Here is an 18,979-nt window from a genome sequence, read left to right as displayed (position 1 = left end):
TATTGTAATGTCAGGTGAATCACAGCTGCTCGGTAAATGTTCAGAGACTGAATGCATGGGATACTCTGCTTGAGCCCATATTTATGTCTTAGTTAGGGTTTCTGCTTCTGCGATGAAACACCATGACCAAAAGGCAAGGTGAGGAGGACAGGGTTTATTTAGCTTACACTTCAGCACTGCTGTTCATCACTGAATAAATTCAGGACACGAACTCAAACAGGGCAGGATCCTGGAGGCAGGAGTTGATGCAGAAACCATAGAGGGGAGTTGCTTACTGGCTTGCTTCCCCTGGTCCACTCAGCCTACCTTCTTATAGAACCCAGGACCACCTGCCCAGGGATGGCTGCCAACCATGGCCTGGGTCCTCCCACACTGATAGCTAGACTTAGCCACCCATCTTCAATATGTCAAAAAGACAATCAAGGAAAAGCAGAGAAAGGAGATTTACTCAGTGAAGAGGAATGAGTAAAGATGTTCAGTGATTCCCCCAAGTCCATCTTTTGGGGCCCTAACATGAGGTTCAGTTTTGTTTTCTTTGGGGCGGGGGGGGGGGGGTGGAAGAGACCGTGCATAAGTTAGCAGTCCTGGCCAAGGTGCAGCCTTACTCAACATCACAGTCAGAGCTGTGTGAAATCTTGCTCAGACTTCCCCACTGGCTGGCACCAGGGCCCCAGTCCTTTCCTTTTTCCAGTATAAGACTCCTGTCAAAATTCCAGTCCTTGAGTCCATTGTCTCAACAGTTTCACAGCTGAAGGGAGGGGCTCAAGCATCTCTGTTTAGAATATCTTCCATCCTACACTGCATGTGTACACTTCCTCCTACTATAGTTATACACAGTCCATTTTATAAAGTGATCAGAGCCAGGCGGTAGTGTTGCACACTCTTTAATCCCAGAACTCGGGAGGCAGAGGCAGGCGAATCTCGGTGAGTTCGAGGCCAGCCTGGTGTACAGAGAGAGACCCAGGAAAGGCACCAAAGCTACACAGAGAAACCCTGTCTCGAAAAAACTAGCTAACCAGCTAACTAACTAACTAACTAACTAACTAAATAAATAAATAAATAAAATGCTCAGAATTGTGTTTGGTACATATCACATTCAAAAAAGTTAACACACGTTATTTAAATATTAGAATGAGGGCTAGAGAGATAGCTCAACGGAAAAGAGCCCCGTTCTTGACATGCTTTGCTGCCTAGCCGGTAAACACATGGCAGCTCACAAACCATGCATAATTCCAATTTTAGGTAATCTGATACCCTCTAAGAACATCAGGCACTCAGGTGGTGCACATCCATACAGGTGCACATATATGCTGGCAAAACACTCATACACATAATATAAATAAGTCTAGGAAAAAATTTAAATGTTAGAATGACCATGATAAGATTTTTTTTTTGCCTTAGAAAATTTTCGTTTAAAACAAACAAGGTGCAGCAACTGCAGAGTTCCAAAAACAGGAATTAGTGAATCCAGAACACATTAACTGCCATCCTCAGTCCCTAACTCTAGAATTTAACAGCCAATCCAAGTTTTTCACCAGACCGGAGGATTGTGGTACTCATCTTTCCGTGAGGGTTTTAATTATATACATATATGTAGGTATGTATGGATACATGTGCTATATTATGTACGTGTGTGTGTGTGTGTGTGTGTCTGTGTCTGTGTGTGTGTGTGTGTCTGTGTGTGTGTGTCAGAAGGCAACTTCCGTGGAGTCGGTTCTCTCTTTCTGCCTTTTACATGAGTTCCAAGGATGAAATTCAGGTCTCTACGTTTGAGCAGTAAACACTCTCTGTTCCTCATTTCCCACAATGATCCATCTTGCCGGCCTATATACATTTCTCTTCCTTCAAGTTAAGAGGATATTTACTGTTCTTCATCTTTGTTTTTTTGTATCTCAGTTCTCTAGCCTAGAATCGCAATCAGAAAGAACAGAAATCTTTTCAGCAGTACTGTTTTCCCGCTGCTTTCTCCACGTAGCAAGGCCATGCCTCCACTCCCCTTTCAAAGCCCCTCATCCTTCTCTGTCCTTGGTTTGCGTGAGTGACAGCTCCTCAGTGCTTCGCCACTGCTCCGGATCTTCTCCCGTGTTTAAGTCTCGGTCCGCAGCATCTATCCTTGGGACGCTGCTCCTGGCTCTGGATTTGAACGGACGTAGGGAAAGCAAACAACGTGGGACGTGGTTTCAGATCCGGGGTACCACCTCGGAGGCCTGCGCCCCAGTCTTGCATTCCAGGGTCTGAAAACTGGATTTGCCCGCCGCAAGCGCCAGGGCGCAGGCGCGCGCAGGCTCCGCTCACTTCCGGAGGCTGGGTGCCTATTGGCTCAGGGCCCCTGTGACGCCCTTTAAGGGATGGTTACGTGCGGCGGGCGGGGCTACGCGGCCGTGGCCCGGCTGTGAGAGCTCTCGGTGTTGGCTCTGTGGCGCGGGTGGCGGGCTTCGCTAGGTTTGTACCCCTGAACGGCTTGCTGACCTCTCGGCCTCACCCTCCCTTCCTGACACGCTGGACCTGAACCCGCCGCCGCAGAGTGCGCGGCCCCGGAAGCCCCGGCTCAAGGGTCCAATCACCGGAAGTGCCGCCTAGGGCGGCCGGGTAAGCTTGCGGCCGGGCGGCGCGGCCTTTGGCGATGTGGGGTTTGGTGAACGGGCGCAGCGCCCCGATGTCAGGTGCACCGTCAACGAAACGTTGGGAGGTGTGCCTGTAGGACTGTCTTGGAGGTAGTAATGAAGCCGGTCTTGGTGGCAGTCTGTAGCCTTCCTGGATGTCGAGAGAACCAGGGGCGTTGGGAAGACCCTCCCCCAGTCTTAGGGGCGGAGATTAGTTAAGCTGCAGTGGAATCTGTCTGCTCAAAGCATTCATTCCATAGTCATTTATTTTTAGGGGCCTTGGTTAGATGTAGCTTGGCATTCATGTGTCGTCTTCCTGCAGTTTTAGCGTGTGAAGAATGAATCCTTGATGTCAGAAGTTGAAATAATATCGTGCCTATCAGTCACTTCAGCGTTTGGCGGGTGGAGGAGGCAGGAGGATAGGGAACTCAAGGCCAGCCTCAGCTGCTTAACGTTTCAGGCCAGCCTGAGCTACGTGAGACACTGTCTTAATAGCATGGGCCAATATTTAAATGGCTTGCTGTAAAAATTTGTAAGCTTTGAAGCCATGTTCAACGTTGTTGCTTTTTCCTCTAGGAGGGAAGAATTGAATATATGAGTAGTTCTGGATTAGAGACCTTGTGGAGCCAAAAGGAAAAGTCATTCAGTTCTTGTTATGGTAAGTGGTGTATGTCTGTTTCTATGTAAATGTGAATTTTGATATAGGGATGGTCTAAGGAAGAAGGTAAAACATACTTGGGAAAAGGAAATGGATCTGTTGCTAACATAGTGGTGATAAAACCGGGCCCTGTCATATCAGTTTACTTTTCCAGCAGACATGCATGTATTCACAATAGGTGGCGACAGTCGCCCCTCTTTTGATTTACCGTACGAAGAAGGCAGTGTGCCCAGTGCTCAGGCAGGCTCTGGAGGAAAGGATGGATATTTAACCCTGGCTCTGTTACTTGACTATCTGTGTCAAGGCCAATATAGCAAGTATGGGTTTTCAAATAATACTTTAAATATTTACTTTTGATTGTCTCGTGCATCCTTTAACTGAAAAGATTCTTGAGCATTGAAGTTCTGTTTCTCAGCTTGTTCATTTGGACTTTTGTTTGCCCTTTACTTATGAAATGCAGTCTGATGTTGCTCATGAAAAGAGAGAAGTTGCTCCTTCCTAGGAGGGGTAAGAGAAGCATTTTAGAGACAGTGACCTGGAGTTAAGATTTGGAGCATGTGTTTGTGTTTGCCAGATGGACAACTTAGCTTGTATTATTGTTGGAGACCCAAGGATATTGATAGCCTTTTTTTGATTCTGATACTTGTTTACTTGTGGGGGTTTTGTTTTGTCTAGCAGCTGTATTCTTTTTTTTTTTTTTAAGCAGATGTATTCTAAATGTAACAGATAAGATGTTGCAATAACCAAAAGACATATCCTTATCGTAACCTTAGTAGATGTTATGTTATAGTAGGAGATGCGTGTGGTAAAGTTGGATAGTGATGTTGAGAAGTAAGGTGGTGTGAAGGGACATTAAGTCTTAGATAAGGCACTCAATGTGTGCTGCATTTTGAGGCAGTAAGTTCCAGTTTGCTACATGACTCAGACAGTGGAGAAAGCTGCATGGAGGAACAGCAGTTTAGGCAGAAGAAACTGTTAACTTTCTAAGGTGCCTGTGAGGATGAAGATAGCAGAAACTCCATATTATGGAGGGCAGTAAAAACCTTGGATTTTATCCTAAATATGGTAAGAAACAGTATTTTAAACTTCAGAAGTGTCATAGTCTGCTTTGAAGTTTGACAGCCAGATTGTATTTTGCTTGCATAGGAAAATTATTTCCTGGTTTTAAATATTTTTGTTTTGTTTTGTTTGTTTTTCTTGTGCACTACACATTCTTGGCTATTGAGGGCAATTGTGATGCTTTGGATTGGTAGTTTAATGAGCTAATCTGATTCATTTTCAAAACTGTGAGCAAACTCAGTTAAAGAATTGAGGCAGGACGATTGCAAGTTACAAAGCTAGCTTGGGCAACCTAGAGAAATGTAAAATATAAAAAGGATAGGGTATATAGCTCAGTGGTAGAGTGTAAAAGTGTGTACAGGCCTTGGGTTCAGTCTCCATTATCACAAGACAGTAAAAAGTCAACATAGCATATTTCTGTTTGAGTACTTCTACATTTTGGCTCAACAAAGATATTTATTCTAGGCTGGTTTGAAAACCCAGTTATCTAACATGTCTCTGGATTCTTTTCAGTGTTGAATAGTATCTAAAACCGAGAGTCTCGGTGTACAATAAGTAAATTATTGCTGGGATTGCATTTCTGTGACTTGGCAGCTAACAATATTAGGAAAAGAACACATTTTCATATGTTCACACAAGTCTGTTTTCTCTATAAAATACAAGCTGTGACTTCATTCTGATACTGCCCTTCAATTCCAGCTAACTACAGTACAGAATTTTGATTTTGTTCTTTTCTACTTACAACTTCCCTCTGTGACTGTGGGGAATCTACGTTTCATTATCCAACTCTGGTAAACACACCAACTGGTATGTGCTATGAGGAAAAGCCCTCTAAAAGTTCAGTAATTGTACACAGTTGGGAAGGCTCTGTGTACCTGTAATCTCAGCATTCTTGGATCTGAGGCAGGCAGATCAGAGTTCAAGACATGCCTGAGCCACATAGTGAGCCTATTTCTAAAAGAAATACAAGAAAATAAAAATAGTAATTGTTTATTATTATTGTCTTTAGCTTGAGTTAGTATAGTTTTATACTATGTCAGAGTTATTTTTTCCAATTTTCGTCTTTTGAGTGATCATGTTATTTGTTTGAAACAAACTGTTTTTTGGTTTGTTTTAAAACAAGGTCTTACTTTTGTAGGCCAAAGAGGCTTAGAATTTTATAGTCCTGGCTGGCCTCACATTTATGACAGTCCTCCTGCCTCAGCCTCCAAGTACTGAAATTATAGGTGTGAGCCACCATACTCAGCTGTCATTTGCTTTCATGGGTCATTTTGCAGCTCTTCTGCCTCCTGGCCAGTGCTAGTGATAGAGCCCAGGGCCGCCACATGCTGCACTCTAGAGCCTGTTTCTTCTGTTGAATGTGTATGTATACAGAAATGTGTTCTTAGAGAAATAGGACTCTTCCCCTTTTCATTCATATCAATTCTGTCTTACTGGCTTTTGATCCCATTTCCACCTATCTTGTGGTGATCAAGTACATTAACTTTTTGTTTTTCCTAATTTATTTTGGACCAAATCAATAAATACACATTTTTAAATTCCTACTTTCTTACACAAAATAAAGCATTTTACAATTAGATACTAGGTGGTAGTGTCACACACCACCTTTAATCCCAGCAGTTGGAAGATAGCAGCAGGTGGATCTCTGAGTTTGATGCCCCACTGGTCTACAGATCGAGTTCCAGGACAACCAGGGCTACCCAGAGAAACCCTGTCTTGAAAAACCAAAAAAAAAAAAAAAAAAAAAAAAAAACAAAACCACACACACACAAAAACAATTGGAGTTGGAGTGTTAGCTCAACTGTTAAGAGCATTTGCAGAGAACCCAGATTCAGGTTCCAGTACCCACTTGCAACTAACAACAGTCTGTAACTCCAGTTCCAGGGCATCTGATGCATTTTTCTGGCCTCTTTGGGCACTGCACATTTGTGGTGTATGGTTTGAATGGCAATGGCCTCCACAGGCTCATATATTTGAATACTTGGCCCAGTTGGTGGAACTGTTTGGAAAGGATTAGCAGGCATTGTCCTGGAGGACGCATGTCACTGAGGATTGTTATTGAGGTTTCAAAAGACTAACACCATTCCTGCTTAGCTCTCTCTGCCTTCTACTTGTAGATCGTGATGTAAACCCTCAGATATTCCTGACATCATGCCTTTGTTCTACCATCATGGATTCTAATCTTCTAAAATCCTAAGCCCAAGCTAAATACTTTGTAATTGACTTGATGTCTTATCACAGCAATAGAAAAATAAAACAGCACATGTACATTAGTTCAGGTAAAAACACCCATACACATAAAATATAAGTAAATCTTACAAAACAAAAACAAGAAAATCAACTTTACAGTTTAGGCTGGAGAGATGGCTCCTGAGTTAAGAGCACTTCCTGCTTTTCCAGAGGACCTGAGTTCATTTCCAGCATCGTTGTCAGGCGGCTCACGACTGCCTATAATTCCAATAGTAGGGGACCTGACACCCTCTTCTAGCCTCCTCAGGTACCTGCACACATGTAATATACAGAGACAAACACACAGAAAAAAATCTTTTGGTATTGGTGTTGTGCTGGCTAGTTTTATGTCAATTTGATACAAGATAGAGTCCTTTTAAAAGAGGGAACCTCAGCTGAAAAAAATACTTCTACCAGATTGGCCTATGGACAAGCCCTGTGGTTCATTTTCTAGATTAATGATGTGGGAGGACTCAGCTTATTGTGGGTGGTGCCATCCCTAGGCTAGTGGTCCCAGGTGCTGGAGAAAGCAGGCTATTAAAGCCATGGAAAGCAAGCCATTCCTCCGTGGCCTCTGGGTCAGCTCTTGCTTCCAGGTTCCTGCCTTAAATTTGAGTTCCTGCCCTAACTCCCTCATTGATGAACTGTTACCTGGAAGCTTAACATGAAATCGACCCTCTGCTCCCTAATTGCTTTTGGTCATGATGTTTTATCACAGCAGTAGAAATCCTCCCTGTGTGTCTGTGTACCATGTGTGTGCCCACAGAAACCATAAGAGGCTATCGGGTGCCCTGGGACAAGTTACAGAAGGCTGTAAGCTGCCATGTGGGTGCTGGTAATCAAACTCAGGTCCTCTTAAAGAGCAGGTAGTGCTTTTAACCACTGAGTTCTCTCTCCAGCCCCACATATGTTTTTTCAGAATCTTACAAAACATATTTACAATTGTGCTTTGTTGCATATTAAAAGAATCATAACCTGGAGCTGTTGAGATGACTCAGAGGTTAAGTATGCTTGCTCTAAAATCCTAAGGATTAGCAGTTGACTCCCAGTACCCGAATAACAAACTGGGCATCCCCACAAATGTCTATAAGCCCAGCTCTGAGTGGGGCAGAGACAGGAGGATTTCTGGAGCTTTCTGGCTTCCAGCCTAGCTGAGAAAACATGAGCTTCAGGTTCAGAGAGAGACCCTACCTTGAAGGAAAGAGTTGGAGAGTGATAGGAGAATCTAATGCTTTCTTCTGGATTCTGTGTGTGTATACAGATGAATGTGTATATAGACTCACATAGACAAATATACATAAAATCCTAAAAAGGACATAACCTTACCCAGAGTTGTACAGAGTTTTTGCTATGCTATATTTAGGAATTTAGTTATGTATTGTAACATACTTGATAATAAAATGTTTGTGTTTGTGTATGTACACAAACATCATGGAATGGCTAAATCAAGATTATTTAACTATGCATTGTTTAACATGCTGTTTTTTGACACTTAAAATCTACTTGCTTAGTCAGGCATGGCCATGCACACCTAAAAAGACTTAGCACTAAGGCACTGAGGTAAGAGAATCATAATTTCAAGACCTGACTGGGTTACATACATAATGAGATTTTTTGCTCAGAATTTGAATCAAATTTAAAAGATCTGTTTGGAAATTTCCACGTAATGCTGTTTGTTGTTAACTCTAGTCAGCGTAATTTACAGTCAGTTTTTTGAACTGTTATATTCTTTTTTGTTGTCTTTTTCAAGACAGGGTTCCTCTGTAGGCAGTTCTGGAACTCGCCATGTAGCCCAGGCTGGCCTCGAACTCACAGAGATCTGCCTGCCTCTGCCTCCCAAGTGCTGGGATTAAAGGGGTGCACTACTACTTCTTGGCTTGTCTTCTTCTGTCAGCCTCTGTTTCAGTATCAAGTGAAAAGTGAGCTTGACTGTTCATAGTCAGTGACCAGTGTCATGCGATATTTGTCCGGTCTCTGCCTCTTCTCCTCTTTAATATTATTATTATTGTTGTTGTTGTTGTTATTATTAGAGACAGACTAATGTAGCACAGGCTAGCCTAGTATTTACTGTGTATTAGAGTGTGACCTTGAACTCTTGTTCCTTCTCTGCCTCCCAAGTGCTGTGTGCTATCTCAAAGACTCCTGTTTCTGACTTTTTAAGAACATAATGTCCTCCAAGTTAATTTGAACTGTTGCTAAAGAGTTTTCCATTTTGTATATGCACATGTTCCTTTTCTTTTTTTTAAGTTTTTTTTGTTTTGTGTGTGGATATGTTGCCTGCGTATGTCTGTGCACCACATGCATGCCTGGTGCTGATGGAGGCCAGAAGAAGGCATTGAATCCCCTGGAACTGTAGTTAAAGATGTGGATTACACATTTGTGTGTGTGTGTGTGTGTGTGTGTGTGTGTGTGTGTGTGTGTGTGTGTTTGTGTCTTTTTTATTGTTAACCACAGGTCTTCATAGTCTAGGCAAGTACCATGCTGAGTTTTTATTGTTTGTTTTGTTTTGGGTTTTTGTTTGTTGTATTTTTTTGTTTGCTTATTTTTAAGACAAAGTCTCACCAAGTTGTCCTGACTGGCTTTGAACCTGTTTGGTAGCTCAGGCAAGCCTTCAGCATTTATGACCCTCTTTCTTTATTCCCCCAAGTAGCTGGGATAAAGGCCTCTGCCATCATGCTAGCCACAGTACTAGTATTTTGATTTATAACAAAATTTATTAGAGCTAGAGAGATGACCCAGGCTCTATTCCAGGTGCCCACATGGTGGCTCACAGTTCTAGAGGATTCTCTGATGCCCTTTTCTGTCAGGTATGCACTGTTGCATATACATATATGCAGGCATACAGGCAAACAAAACAGCCACACATGTAAAGTAAAATAAATCTTTTTTTTAGGGTTTTTTTTTTTTCCTGTTCTCTAGTTCATTGATTTCTCAGTTTATTTTCATTATTTTCTTCAATTTATTATTTTTCACTATTTGACCCAAGAAGTTTATTTAATTATTTTAGTTGTGTTTTTCTTCGAGTAGTTATATACTTATGGTTATTCTCTTCAGAGTTGAATCAGTGAGATTCCAAAAGAAAATTCATTTGCTTTTTTTTTCTTTTTAAAATATTTCTTGAAATTTTATTTTATTGTTGTAGAACATTATTTTAAGGTGTGTTACTTTTGTTTATGTTGATTTGTTTAACTCTGTTACTTTGCCTGTCTAAAACACCTAATGGTCTAATAAAGAGCTGAATGGCCCATAGCAAGGCAGGAGAAAGGATAGGTGGGGCTGGCAGACAGAGAGAATAAAAAGGAAGAGAAATCTGGGAAGAGAAGAAGAAAGAACAAGAGAATAAGGAGAGGAGGATGCTAGGGGCCAGCCAGCCAGCCAGCCTGTCATGGAGTAGGAGTGAAAGTAAGCTATACAGAAGTAAGAAAAAGCCCAGAAGCAAAAGGTAGATGGGATAATTTGAAGTTAAGAAAAGCTGGCAAGAAACAAGCCAGGCTAAGGTCAAGCATTCATAATTAAGAATAAGCCTCTGTGTGTGATTTATTTGGGAGCTGGGTGGAGGTCCCCCCAAAATAGCAAAAACAAGCAATAACGTTTCGTGGTACCAGTGTTTTGCCTGCATGTATGTTTGTGTACTATGACTGCATGCCTGGTGCATGGCCAGAAGAGGGTGTTGGATACTTTGGAACTGGAGTTACCGAAAGATGGTTCTGAGATACCATTTGAGTGCTGGGAATTGAGTCCTCTGGAAGAGCAGCACATGCAGCTGAGCTATTTCCAACTCTCATTCGCCACTTTTAATGTTTACTCACTTTTAAGTCCTTTATGTATAAATGACTTAGTATAAAATTCGTTTTGTCCTTATATTTTACAGAAAGCTGTTTTAATTTTGATTTTCTCAAGACCAGAAAGTGAGTGCTGTTTTTCTTCTCTCTGTTTTATAGGTAAGCCACAGTTTATCCAGTCTTACAAAATGAACCTTTTCTCTTTCACCAGAGTAGTGCCCATCTTTTGTGATGTGTTAACCCTTCTAGTTTATCAGGAAAGAGGGAAACAGAATTTTCATTTTTTTAAATTATTAATTGATGATGTGTATTGGTGGTTTGCTGGGAGGACACACTGTTTTCTCCCTGTATCTGCATGTAGTCTTTACTCTTGGGGTGTGCATCTCTGCTAACTCTGGGTATCCTAGTCTCTTGTTAGAAGAACATCAGTCCATTTGAATTGGGGCCATCCAAATGGCCTCATGCTGTATTCATTCTTTAAAGATCATGTGGCCAAATGTATCACATTCTGAGACGGTAGGGATTAGAGGTAGCACACAGTTTGGCCTGTAGTAGATGACAGCCAGCTAAAAAGTTACAAGAAGCCACAGGAGAAGTGAGAGTGATTTGAAACAGATTGGCCGCAGCAGCGGAAATTGATGACAAGCGGTTGGATATGGATTTATGAATTTTGAAGTGGAGCCAACAAATTTTTGACACCTTGTTTGTGAGGTATAAAACAAAAGAGAGTTCAAGGTGACCCTTCAAGTTTTTGGATGGATTGAGAATTTATTGTCAGTGTAAGGAAGGCCTTGCTTACTCCTTTGATTGGAAGGCAAGAGTAGATTCCAGGCAAGTTCTAGGCACTCATTTCTGTAAACTCAGCCTCATAAAAGAAAGTAGGAATAATGTTCTCTGATGGTTTTAGGATTCGAGGGTTGGTTGTGAGAGGGACAGAGCATGTTCTCTGCTCAAGATGTTGGTGATTTTTCTGACAACTGTTTTCTAAAAGGGAAGACTGTGTTTGGTGTGGCTTTTTCCCACCAGGCATCCCTTTAGCACTTTGACACCCACCATGCATAAACTGACAAGGTGGACTCTGATTCACCATCTTGGTAAGAAATACATAGAGAAGCATCCGCTTATGTGATAAGGGTGGATATTCTATTGTCTAACAAGATTCACTAAATGAGTGTATTCACACTTCCTAAGATACTATCAGATGAGCAGAGAGAATGGGTTTAGAGTGTAAGGAGTTTCTCTATGATGCCAGGAGACATCCAAACAATAGCTACTGCCATACGGAATGTTGAAAATACTGATCACAGTCACTGTTTAGCACAACTGTGTCTGTGCTGTTGAGTTCACATTTCTCAAAGACGGTTTGCTTTACTTACAGTTGCTAGTCTTACAGCACATTGTTGTCTGCCTCTGTCTGTCTCCAGCACAAAGGTACATATATATGCCTTGTAGTCTTGACTTATTCAGTTCTTATATCTTCCAAAACTAAATTGTGAAGCCTTTCCAAGTGACTTTTAGAACACTGATATCTGTTTAAAGCTTTTTCTTTTTTTCAATTGCTTAAATTTATCACTCACTACAATAAGCAAGGGCAGTGTCTTTGCCTTTCAGAAAGAAATAATAAAAATTGCTGAGTGAAAATTAAAAACCTGGAATTAATAAACTGACAAAATAGGAAGTCATCTATTATGGGGTAAGCATGATTGTAGTGTGCCTTTGAGATCCTTTTGATGATGTGTTTTCTTTGAATTCTGTGCCATTTCATCTATAAGTGTGCTGAATTTGGTGAGCATTTACATTTACTAGCATGCCATTTTCAGTGAGTTTTCATATTTTCATTTATAAATTTATATGTAGGCGCCAGTCCACTCTTGGATACTTGACCTTTGTGATAAGTTGTAGACATTCTCCCAAGAAAAATAGACGCATAGTGAGCAACAAATGGTTCATAGGTTATAAAGTAGCCTATAGATGCCAAATAAGATCTGTTGTAAGTTTGAGAACTTGCATGTGCCAGGTATTGTCCTAGGTGTTAAACAGCAGTGAATAAACTGAATAATAATAATGGAAGTATGTGTAGGGAATCTTGTTTATTAGGGTTCACATTCAGTGGAGAAAAACAAAATAGAAAGGATGGAAGGGGTGTTATATAAGTTGGGATGGAGAATAAGGTGATCAAACAAGGCCCCACTGAGAATATGTAACAATTGAACAAGGATTTAAATGAGGTAAGGGAGAAGCTTTGAAGACATCTAGAGGAAAAGTCCTTAAGCAAGGGAGGGAGGGAGAGATGAAGGTCATAAAGACCCTGAAATGTAAATAGTACTGGCTTGTTTGAACCATGGCAAACACCTGGGAGACCAGAGTAGGGAAGAGCACAGAAATGACTCAAGCTGAGACCTAGGGGTCAGGTTTCCTTGATGTTTGCAAGTTTTTAAAGGAATTTGGGTAGAAAGTGCAGGGTAAAATGTCTAAATTGGAATATGTTCTAGAAACCCTAGAAGACAAGAATTGGAGGCAGTTAACAGGTTTTTTTTTGTTTGTTTTTGTTTTTTGGTAAGTTCTAATATAAAGGGAACAGGATGAGATTAGTTTGAGGCTGAGGTAATCAAAACTTTTTTCTTGTTAGTTGTGCCTTTTTTTGTCTTAAAGAAGAGAAAGGACAGCCTACTTACTAATTAGAATGATCCAGTAGAAAGGAGAAAATTGATAATGCAGGAGAGTGGCTGCAGAGCTGCTGTCAGGATGCAGATGGGAATCCCATACAGAGATGTTTGTGGACTGAGCAGCAACAACTTGTCACCCTTGGTGAGAGAAGGAAGCAAGATGTGCTTCAGCATACCTGCAGGTGTGCAGGGTGGTAGCAGGATCACAGGGAAGGGTATTGTTTGCACTGATGTGTGTGCTTTATTGTTGTGCATGCTCGCTTTCATTTACAATAAGATGAAAAGTCAAATTGATATTACTAAATAAAAGATGGTAATGCTGTGTGAAGAAGGTTCCATAAGACAGTAAGTGTGAAGGACCAGAAGATGCTTGCCTTTGGTTTGTTTACTTCCTATGTGTCCTGCTTATTAGGCCTGTCCTGATTTCCCAGCTAAAGGAAGGGAAAAGACGAGCCCAAGTATACAAATTGCTCCTAAATTTGAAATATCTTGAGTGCCAAACTGATGCTATAAAAATTTCACATAACAAACTTTTGTTTCATTCACAAAATTATTAAAAATATATGCGGGATGGTGAGATGGTTCATTCACTAAAAGTGCTTGCTGTAGAAGCCTGACAACCTGAATGTGCCCCTAGGGTACACATAAAGGTGGAAGAAAAGAACAAACCCCTTAGAATTGTCCTCTGACTGCAGTTATACATTATGGTACAGGCGTAATAACAAGATTTTTTTTTTATTTAAAAAGACTTTATGAATTTATCTTCAGGTCCTGTGTATAAGTTGACTATGGAACATGGATGAGTTTTGTGTTTAGATATGTGTCCCATCCCCAAGACAACTCATTTTGTATATACAGATATTTAAAAATCTCAGATCCAAAAAATTTTGTTCCCAGGATAAGGGTCCATGCAGAATATACAGTTTACTCCTCCTTCCCCCTCCCCCTTTCACTCTTCCATTTCCCTTCCTCCCTCCCACTCCCCCACTCCCCTTCCTCTCTGTCACTTCCTCCCTCACCCTCTCCCTCCCTCCCTTCCTTTTCTTTGCAGTTACTCAGTATGTAGGAGGTAGGCGGGTGCTGCATGGCAGCAGCGTGGATATTGGAGGACAGTCAGTTCTACTTTCTGCCGTGTAGATTGGTTATGGGAGTAGAGCTCAGGTCGTCAGGTTTGGCAGCAAGCACCTTTATCCCCAAGCCATTTCTCCAGCCTCAATAAAAAGTTTCTGTCAGTCTTTCCTGCAGTGATTTTGGCTTTGAGACTTCTTAGTAACAGAAATATAAATATTTCTACTTTGTCTCATAGGTTTGGAGGTACCAAGTTAGAAATTAATATATATGATGCTGGAAATTTGTAAATGCAAACTGCTAATGAATGAAAGGCTTGAAACAGATCTGTTTTTTGAAGTTACCAGGAAAATGGCAATGAAAACGGCTCAGGAAGACCAATGGAAAACCACGTAGAAGGGAGCCATAGAAAATGTACACTTCAGAAGAGAGGTGTAACCAGAGAACTCAAAAAAGAAAAATATACCATGTATGCCCTCAGAAGGGGAAAAAGATTTATATTCATGTACATGAGATTACTCAAATAGATAATCAAATATATCAGTGCCTTGAACGTGAACAGAACTTTTGTGAAAACATAGCACATATGTGTGAGAAAACATATACTGGGGAGAAACCTTATAGATGTGATATGTGTGAGAAAACCTTCATCCAAAGTTCAGATCTTATTTCACACCAGAGGATCCACACTTATGAGAAACCTTATAAGTGTAGCAAATGTGAGAAGAGCTTTTGGCACCACTTAGCCCTTTCAGGACACCAGAGAACACATGCAGGTAAAAAGTTTTATACCTGTGACATCTGTGGCAAGAACTTTGGTCAGAGCTCTGACCTGCTTGTCCACCAACGAAGCCATACAGGTGAAAAACCTTATCTGTGTAACGAGTGTGATAAGTGCTTCAGTCGAAGTACAAATCTCATAAGGCACAGAAGAACTCACACAGGTGAGAAACCGTTTAAGTGTCTGGAATGTGAAAAAGCTTTTAGTGGGAAATCAGATCTTATTAGCCACCAAAGGACTCATACTGGTGAAAGACCCTACAAATGCAATAAATGTGAGAAAAGTTATCGACACCGGTCAGCCTTCATTGTACATAAAAGAGTTCATACCGGGGAGAAGCCGTACAAGTGTGGTGCCTGTGAGAAGTGCTTTGGTCAGAAATCAGACCTTATTGTACACCAGAGAGTCCATACCGGTGAGAAACCATATAAATGCTTGGAGTGTATGAGAAGTTTTACTCGGAGTGCCAACCTAATTAGGCACCAGGCAACTCACACCCATACTTTCAAATGTCTTGAATATGAGAAAAGTTTCAACTGTGGCTCAGACCTTATTGTACATCAGAGAATTCACATGGAGGAAAAACCACATCAATGGTCTATGTGTGAGAGTGGTTTCTTCCTAGGTATGGACTTCATTGCCCAGCAGAAAATGAGGACTCAAACAGAGGAGCTGCATTATAAATACAGTGTATGTGATAAAAGCTTTCATCATAGCTCAGCCCTTCTTCAACATCAGACAGTACACATTGGTGAAAAATACATCTGTAATGTGAGTGAAAAAGGTCTGGATCTTAGCTCTCATGCATCGGAAACCTCTCGGACGTCTTGATAAGAAATCACATAACCTTAAAAAAAAAGGTATTTTACACATCTGAACTCATTAAGAGAAAGACTTTTTGGTGAATTCAGATTTCCCTCAGATCTCAGACTTTATTGGGAGCCAGAGAGAAAGAGAGTCTACAGTCTTAGGAACTGTAAGAAAAGCTTTATGCAGAGAATGGCTTTATCAGGACACCATTATTAGCCACATTTGTGAGGAACTCCACAAATGCTCTGGGTTTTGGAAAACCTTCCACACAAGAAGGTTCATACAGATAGGAAGCCGTACACGTGCAGTATGGGAGCTCTCCAGTAATGTTAAGCCTTCATCATTACAAGAGAATTCACACCAGAGAACAACCATTTAAATGCTTTGTGTCAGCAGTACTTTGGACAATATGTACACCTTATTGGATATCAGAAAAGTCACCCTGGGGAAAAAACCCAGAAATTACAGGAAAAAACTCTAACAAAATTCTGACTTTCTTACCCATCTTAGAAGCCATACTGGTGTAGATGAATATTTGTCTTGACTGTGGCAGAAACATTTGTTGGAGAGTCTTACATGGGTTTGCATCCTCCTAAACAAGAATCAGAAGACAGATAAGTGTCTGAATGAGAAAAGCTTGTTAATTTTCAGCTTTTGGGGTGTATCAGGAAACTCACAGCAGTGGAAACCCATAAATACTTTGTGTCTGAGGAGCTGATCTAATCGGGCCCCAAAGAACCGGTTCTCCAGAGGAGTTGTTCCAGTGTGAGAGATCTAGTTGTGGGTGAGAATCTGTATATATGCTGTGTCTGAGAAGAGCTGTTCTTGTAGTTGAACCATATTGTAAAAAATTAAATAGAGTTGTATGGAAGGAAATAGTGTCTTAGCAACCCAGAAGTTTATTCTGGAGGAGCTGGGGCAGGTCAGCATGGATCTGAAATGTAACTCAGGTAAAGATGCTTTTCTTTTGTCTGAACCACTTAATGATTGCTTTAAAAAACTCATAAATCCAGTAAAGGAAAGGATTGTAATTTTGTGTATAAGGTAGAGTATGGGTTATTGGAAGAAAGGAGTGCTTTGATTTTTGCTTGCTTTTTTTTTTTTTTTTAAACTCTCTTCTCTAGAATGGGAATGGTGTATTGCTAGCAGGCTGTGAAAAGAACTAAGAAGCTAGGGAGTATTTAGTTTGAGTTAAAATTCTCAGTAGTTACCCCATTGCATGACCAACTTCAGCAGAAAACTGAATATTCAGCTCTTTGTCTCAAGATCTGCCCTCAAAATTGTCCAAATTGTCCCTAAAGTATCTTTTGGAGTTAACGCTGAAATTTCAGATTTAGAGATTCATTTCTTTTTAAGTCAAAATAACAAACTCCAGGATACTGGTTATGATGATGATACAGTATCTAGGTTTTTGTGACTTGTTACATCTCTTTTAGTGATAAATGCTGTATCAGCTGGCTCAGAGCAGGAGTAGGGTGAAAGTTGTTAACCAGAGAACTCAGAGGAGAGACACAATGAAGCACTCTTCATGGAGGGAGCAGACACTGATTTTGAGGGTCCTGACTCCAAAGCTTATGTTCTATATTCTATTATCCTGATGCTTGCAGCAAATTAAGCTTCATAATGACACATTTTTTTCATTTATTTCAGTTCTGTCAAGGAAAGAAAAATACAGTTTAATCCCAGGGAAAGGATTGCAGTCAACACAATGTAAGGTATATTCTTGGTTTGGAATGCAGGATTCTAAATGTTAGAAAAGTGGTTGGCAGATTCACCTGAGGTTTAAGGATAAACATTTGTTTCCAGTACAGAGAAGGTTAATGTTTAACATACTTTGGATAGCTCACGACCCAAGCATCTTATGGTTACTTCTCATTATTTTTCTTTCTTTGGCTTAAAAGACTTTTAATTCAAATATTTCAAGTTCCCGTGGTATTTGGGACTCTGTAGAGTACAATTATTTTATTGTTAATCGCAGTCCTCTGGTTTTGTTGTAATTTGTTTTGTGAACCCCTGAATTCCATGGGGTATAAGTGTTTAGCGTCATGAAATTGATCCGGTGATTCCTTACATGTGGCTGTAAGCTCTCAACCTGATAGTTGTTTGATAATCATAATCTTAAGGCCAGTGAATTTAGCTCAGTAAAGAACCTGGTTCCAGTGTTTTTCCTTTTAAAAAACAGGTTGTGTCAGTTTTATTCTGACACATTGTAGTAATTTTTATAAATAACTTTAGTACTATGAAAATTTGTCCATTGTGATAAACACACACAATGATATATATTTTTCTCCTTGGGGAATATCATGCCTATTACTAGCAAAAGTTTAATAATTGTGATGCTTAAAATAATATTGGTGTATGACAACCACAGTAAAAAAAATGAATTATTTATTATGGCTGCTCATTAGTCAATAGCGAGACCATGGAGAAAGAGACAAAGTTTAAAACATTAATAGGTTGGTGATTTACCCTTCAGCCTGTCTCACTGGTAATTGTCTGTAGTCTCTAAGTAAACTAACAGTGGACCATTCCTCAAACAGAACTTTGAGGATGTAAAGCAGGCCTGAGGCCTGTTAACTATGGTGAGAAGGTGTTGGTATTACATAGCATAACCTGAGGTTGGAGAGGACCACTTGGGAGCCTGTTACCAAAGCTAGAAGGTGGTAACTTCTGGGATGGATGGAGGTTCCCTTGAAGCAGTGCCAACCCAAATCTACCTCAGGTAAGTAGTTAGAGTAACTTTTTCAAGATTTCAGACCAAATGAGATAAATTATATTCCATCCATGTACTCCTCTATGCTTTATTGTTTTTGTTTACCTTTAATTCTTAAATAAACATTTGTTCTGAAAAACTGTTTTTGTCTCCATTATACTATGAGAAATTAACAAGTCCCCTGCATTTACATTGGAGTATTGTACTTAATGATGCAATGTGCAGGTGGTAGCCATAACCATTAGACAAGGGCAAAAGGCAACCACATTCTTTGCCAAGGTATCACAAGGAAGATCTCTAGCCCAATAGATAATATTCTTCCTCTCTGAAACCTCTTGAGCTTAGTTTCCCCAGTCTGCATGGCTCTCAGCACTATGGTGATGGCCCATTAAGTTCTCCTTACAGAATTTCAACTGCTTTTCTAGTCAAAAATCCCAAAGTCTGCCATATTCCTCCAAAAAAACCACATGTCATGTCTGTCACAGCAATAGCCCACTCCCTGGATTCTGTCTTGGTTACTTTTCTATTGCCAGGGTAGCACACCATGACCAAGGCAACTTATAAAAGAAAGAGTTTAATTTGGTTTACTGCTTCAGAGGCATAGAGTCCA

At 40.5% G+C, this 18,979-nt stretch overlaps 1 protein-coding gene across 4 annotated transcripts; it reads left to right on the top strand.

Moving 5' to 3' along the window:
- The first annotated feature begins 2,357 nt into the window (after positions 1 to 2,357).
- Positions 2,358 to 18,502, top strand: Znf322 (zinc finger protein 322). Of its 4 annotated transcripts, none has more exons than XM_036187286.1 (4): positions 2,358 to 2,589; positions 3,180 to 3,261; positions 10,421 to 10,457; positions 14,406 to 18,502. In XM_036187286.1, the coding sequence occupies exon 4, from the start codon at positions 14,478 to 14,480 to the stop codon at positions 15,675 to 15,677; it is 1,200 nt and encodes a 399-aa protein (XP_036043179.1). In that variant the 5' UTR covers positions 2,358 to 2,589; positions 3,180 to 3,261; positions 10,421 to 10,457; positions 14,406 to 14,477; the 3' UTR covers positions 15,678 to 18,502. The 4 variants fall into 4 exon arrangements, with proteins under 4 accessions (XP_036043179.1, XP_036043180.1, XP_036043182.1 ...); XM_036187287.1 differs by lacking the exon at positions 2,358 to 2,589 and adding an exon at positions 2,598 to 2,714; XM_036187289.1 differs by lacking the exons at positions 2,358 to 2,589; positions 3,180 to 3,261; positions 10,421 to 10,457 and adding an exon at positions 10,462 to 10,490.
- The last annotated feature ends 477 nt before the right edge of the window (positions 18,503 to 18,979 follow it).

Source organism: Onychomys torridus, chromosome 5 (assembly GCF_903995425.1).
Source record: "Onychomys torridus chromosome 5, mOncTor1.1, whole genome shotgun sequence".
NCBI lineage: Eukaryota > Metazoa > Chordata > Mammalia > Rodentia > Cricetidae > Onychomys > Onychomys torridus.
Note: the sequence above shows the minus strand (reverse complement) of the source record. Positions and strands in the feature narration are given on the sequence as shown.

Excerpts from the sequence above, each read along its gene's own strand:
- Znf322 (XM_036187286.1), top strand. The coding sequence starts at position 14,478 with ATGTACACTTCAGAAGAGAGGTGTAACCAGAGAACTCAAAAAAGAAAA.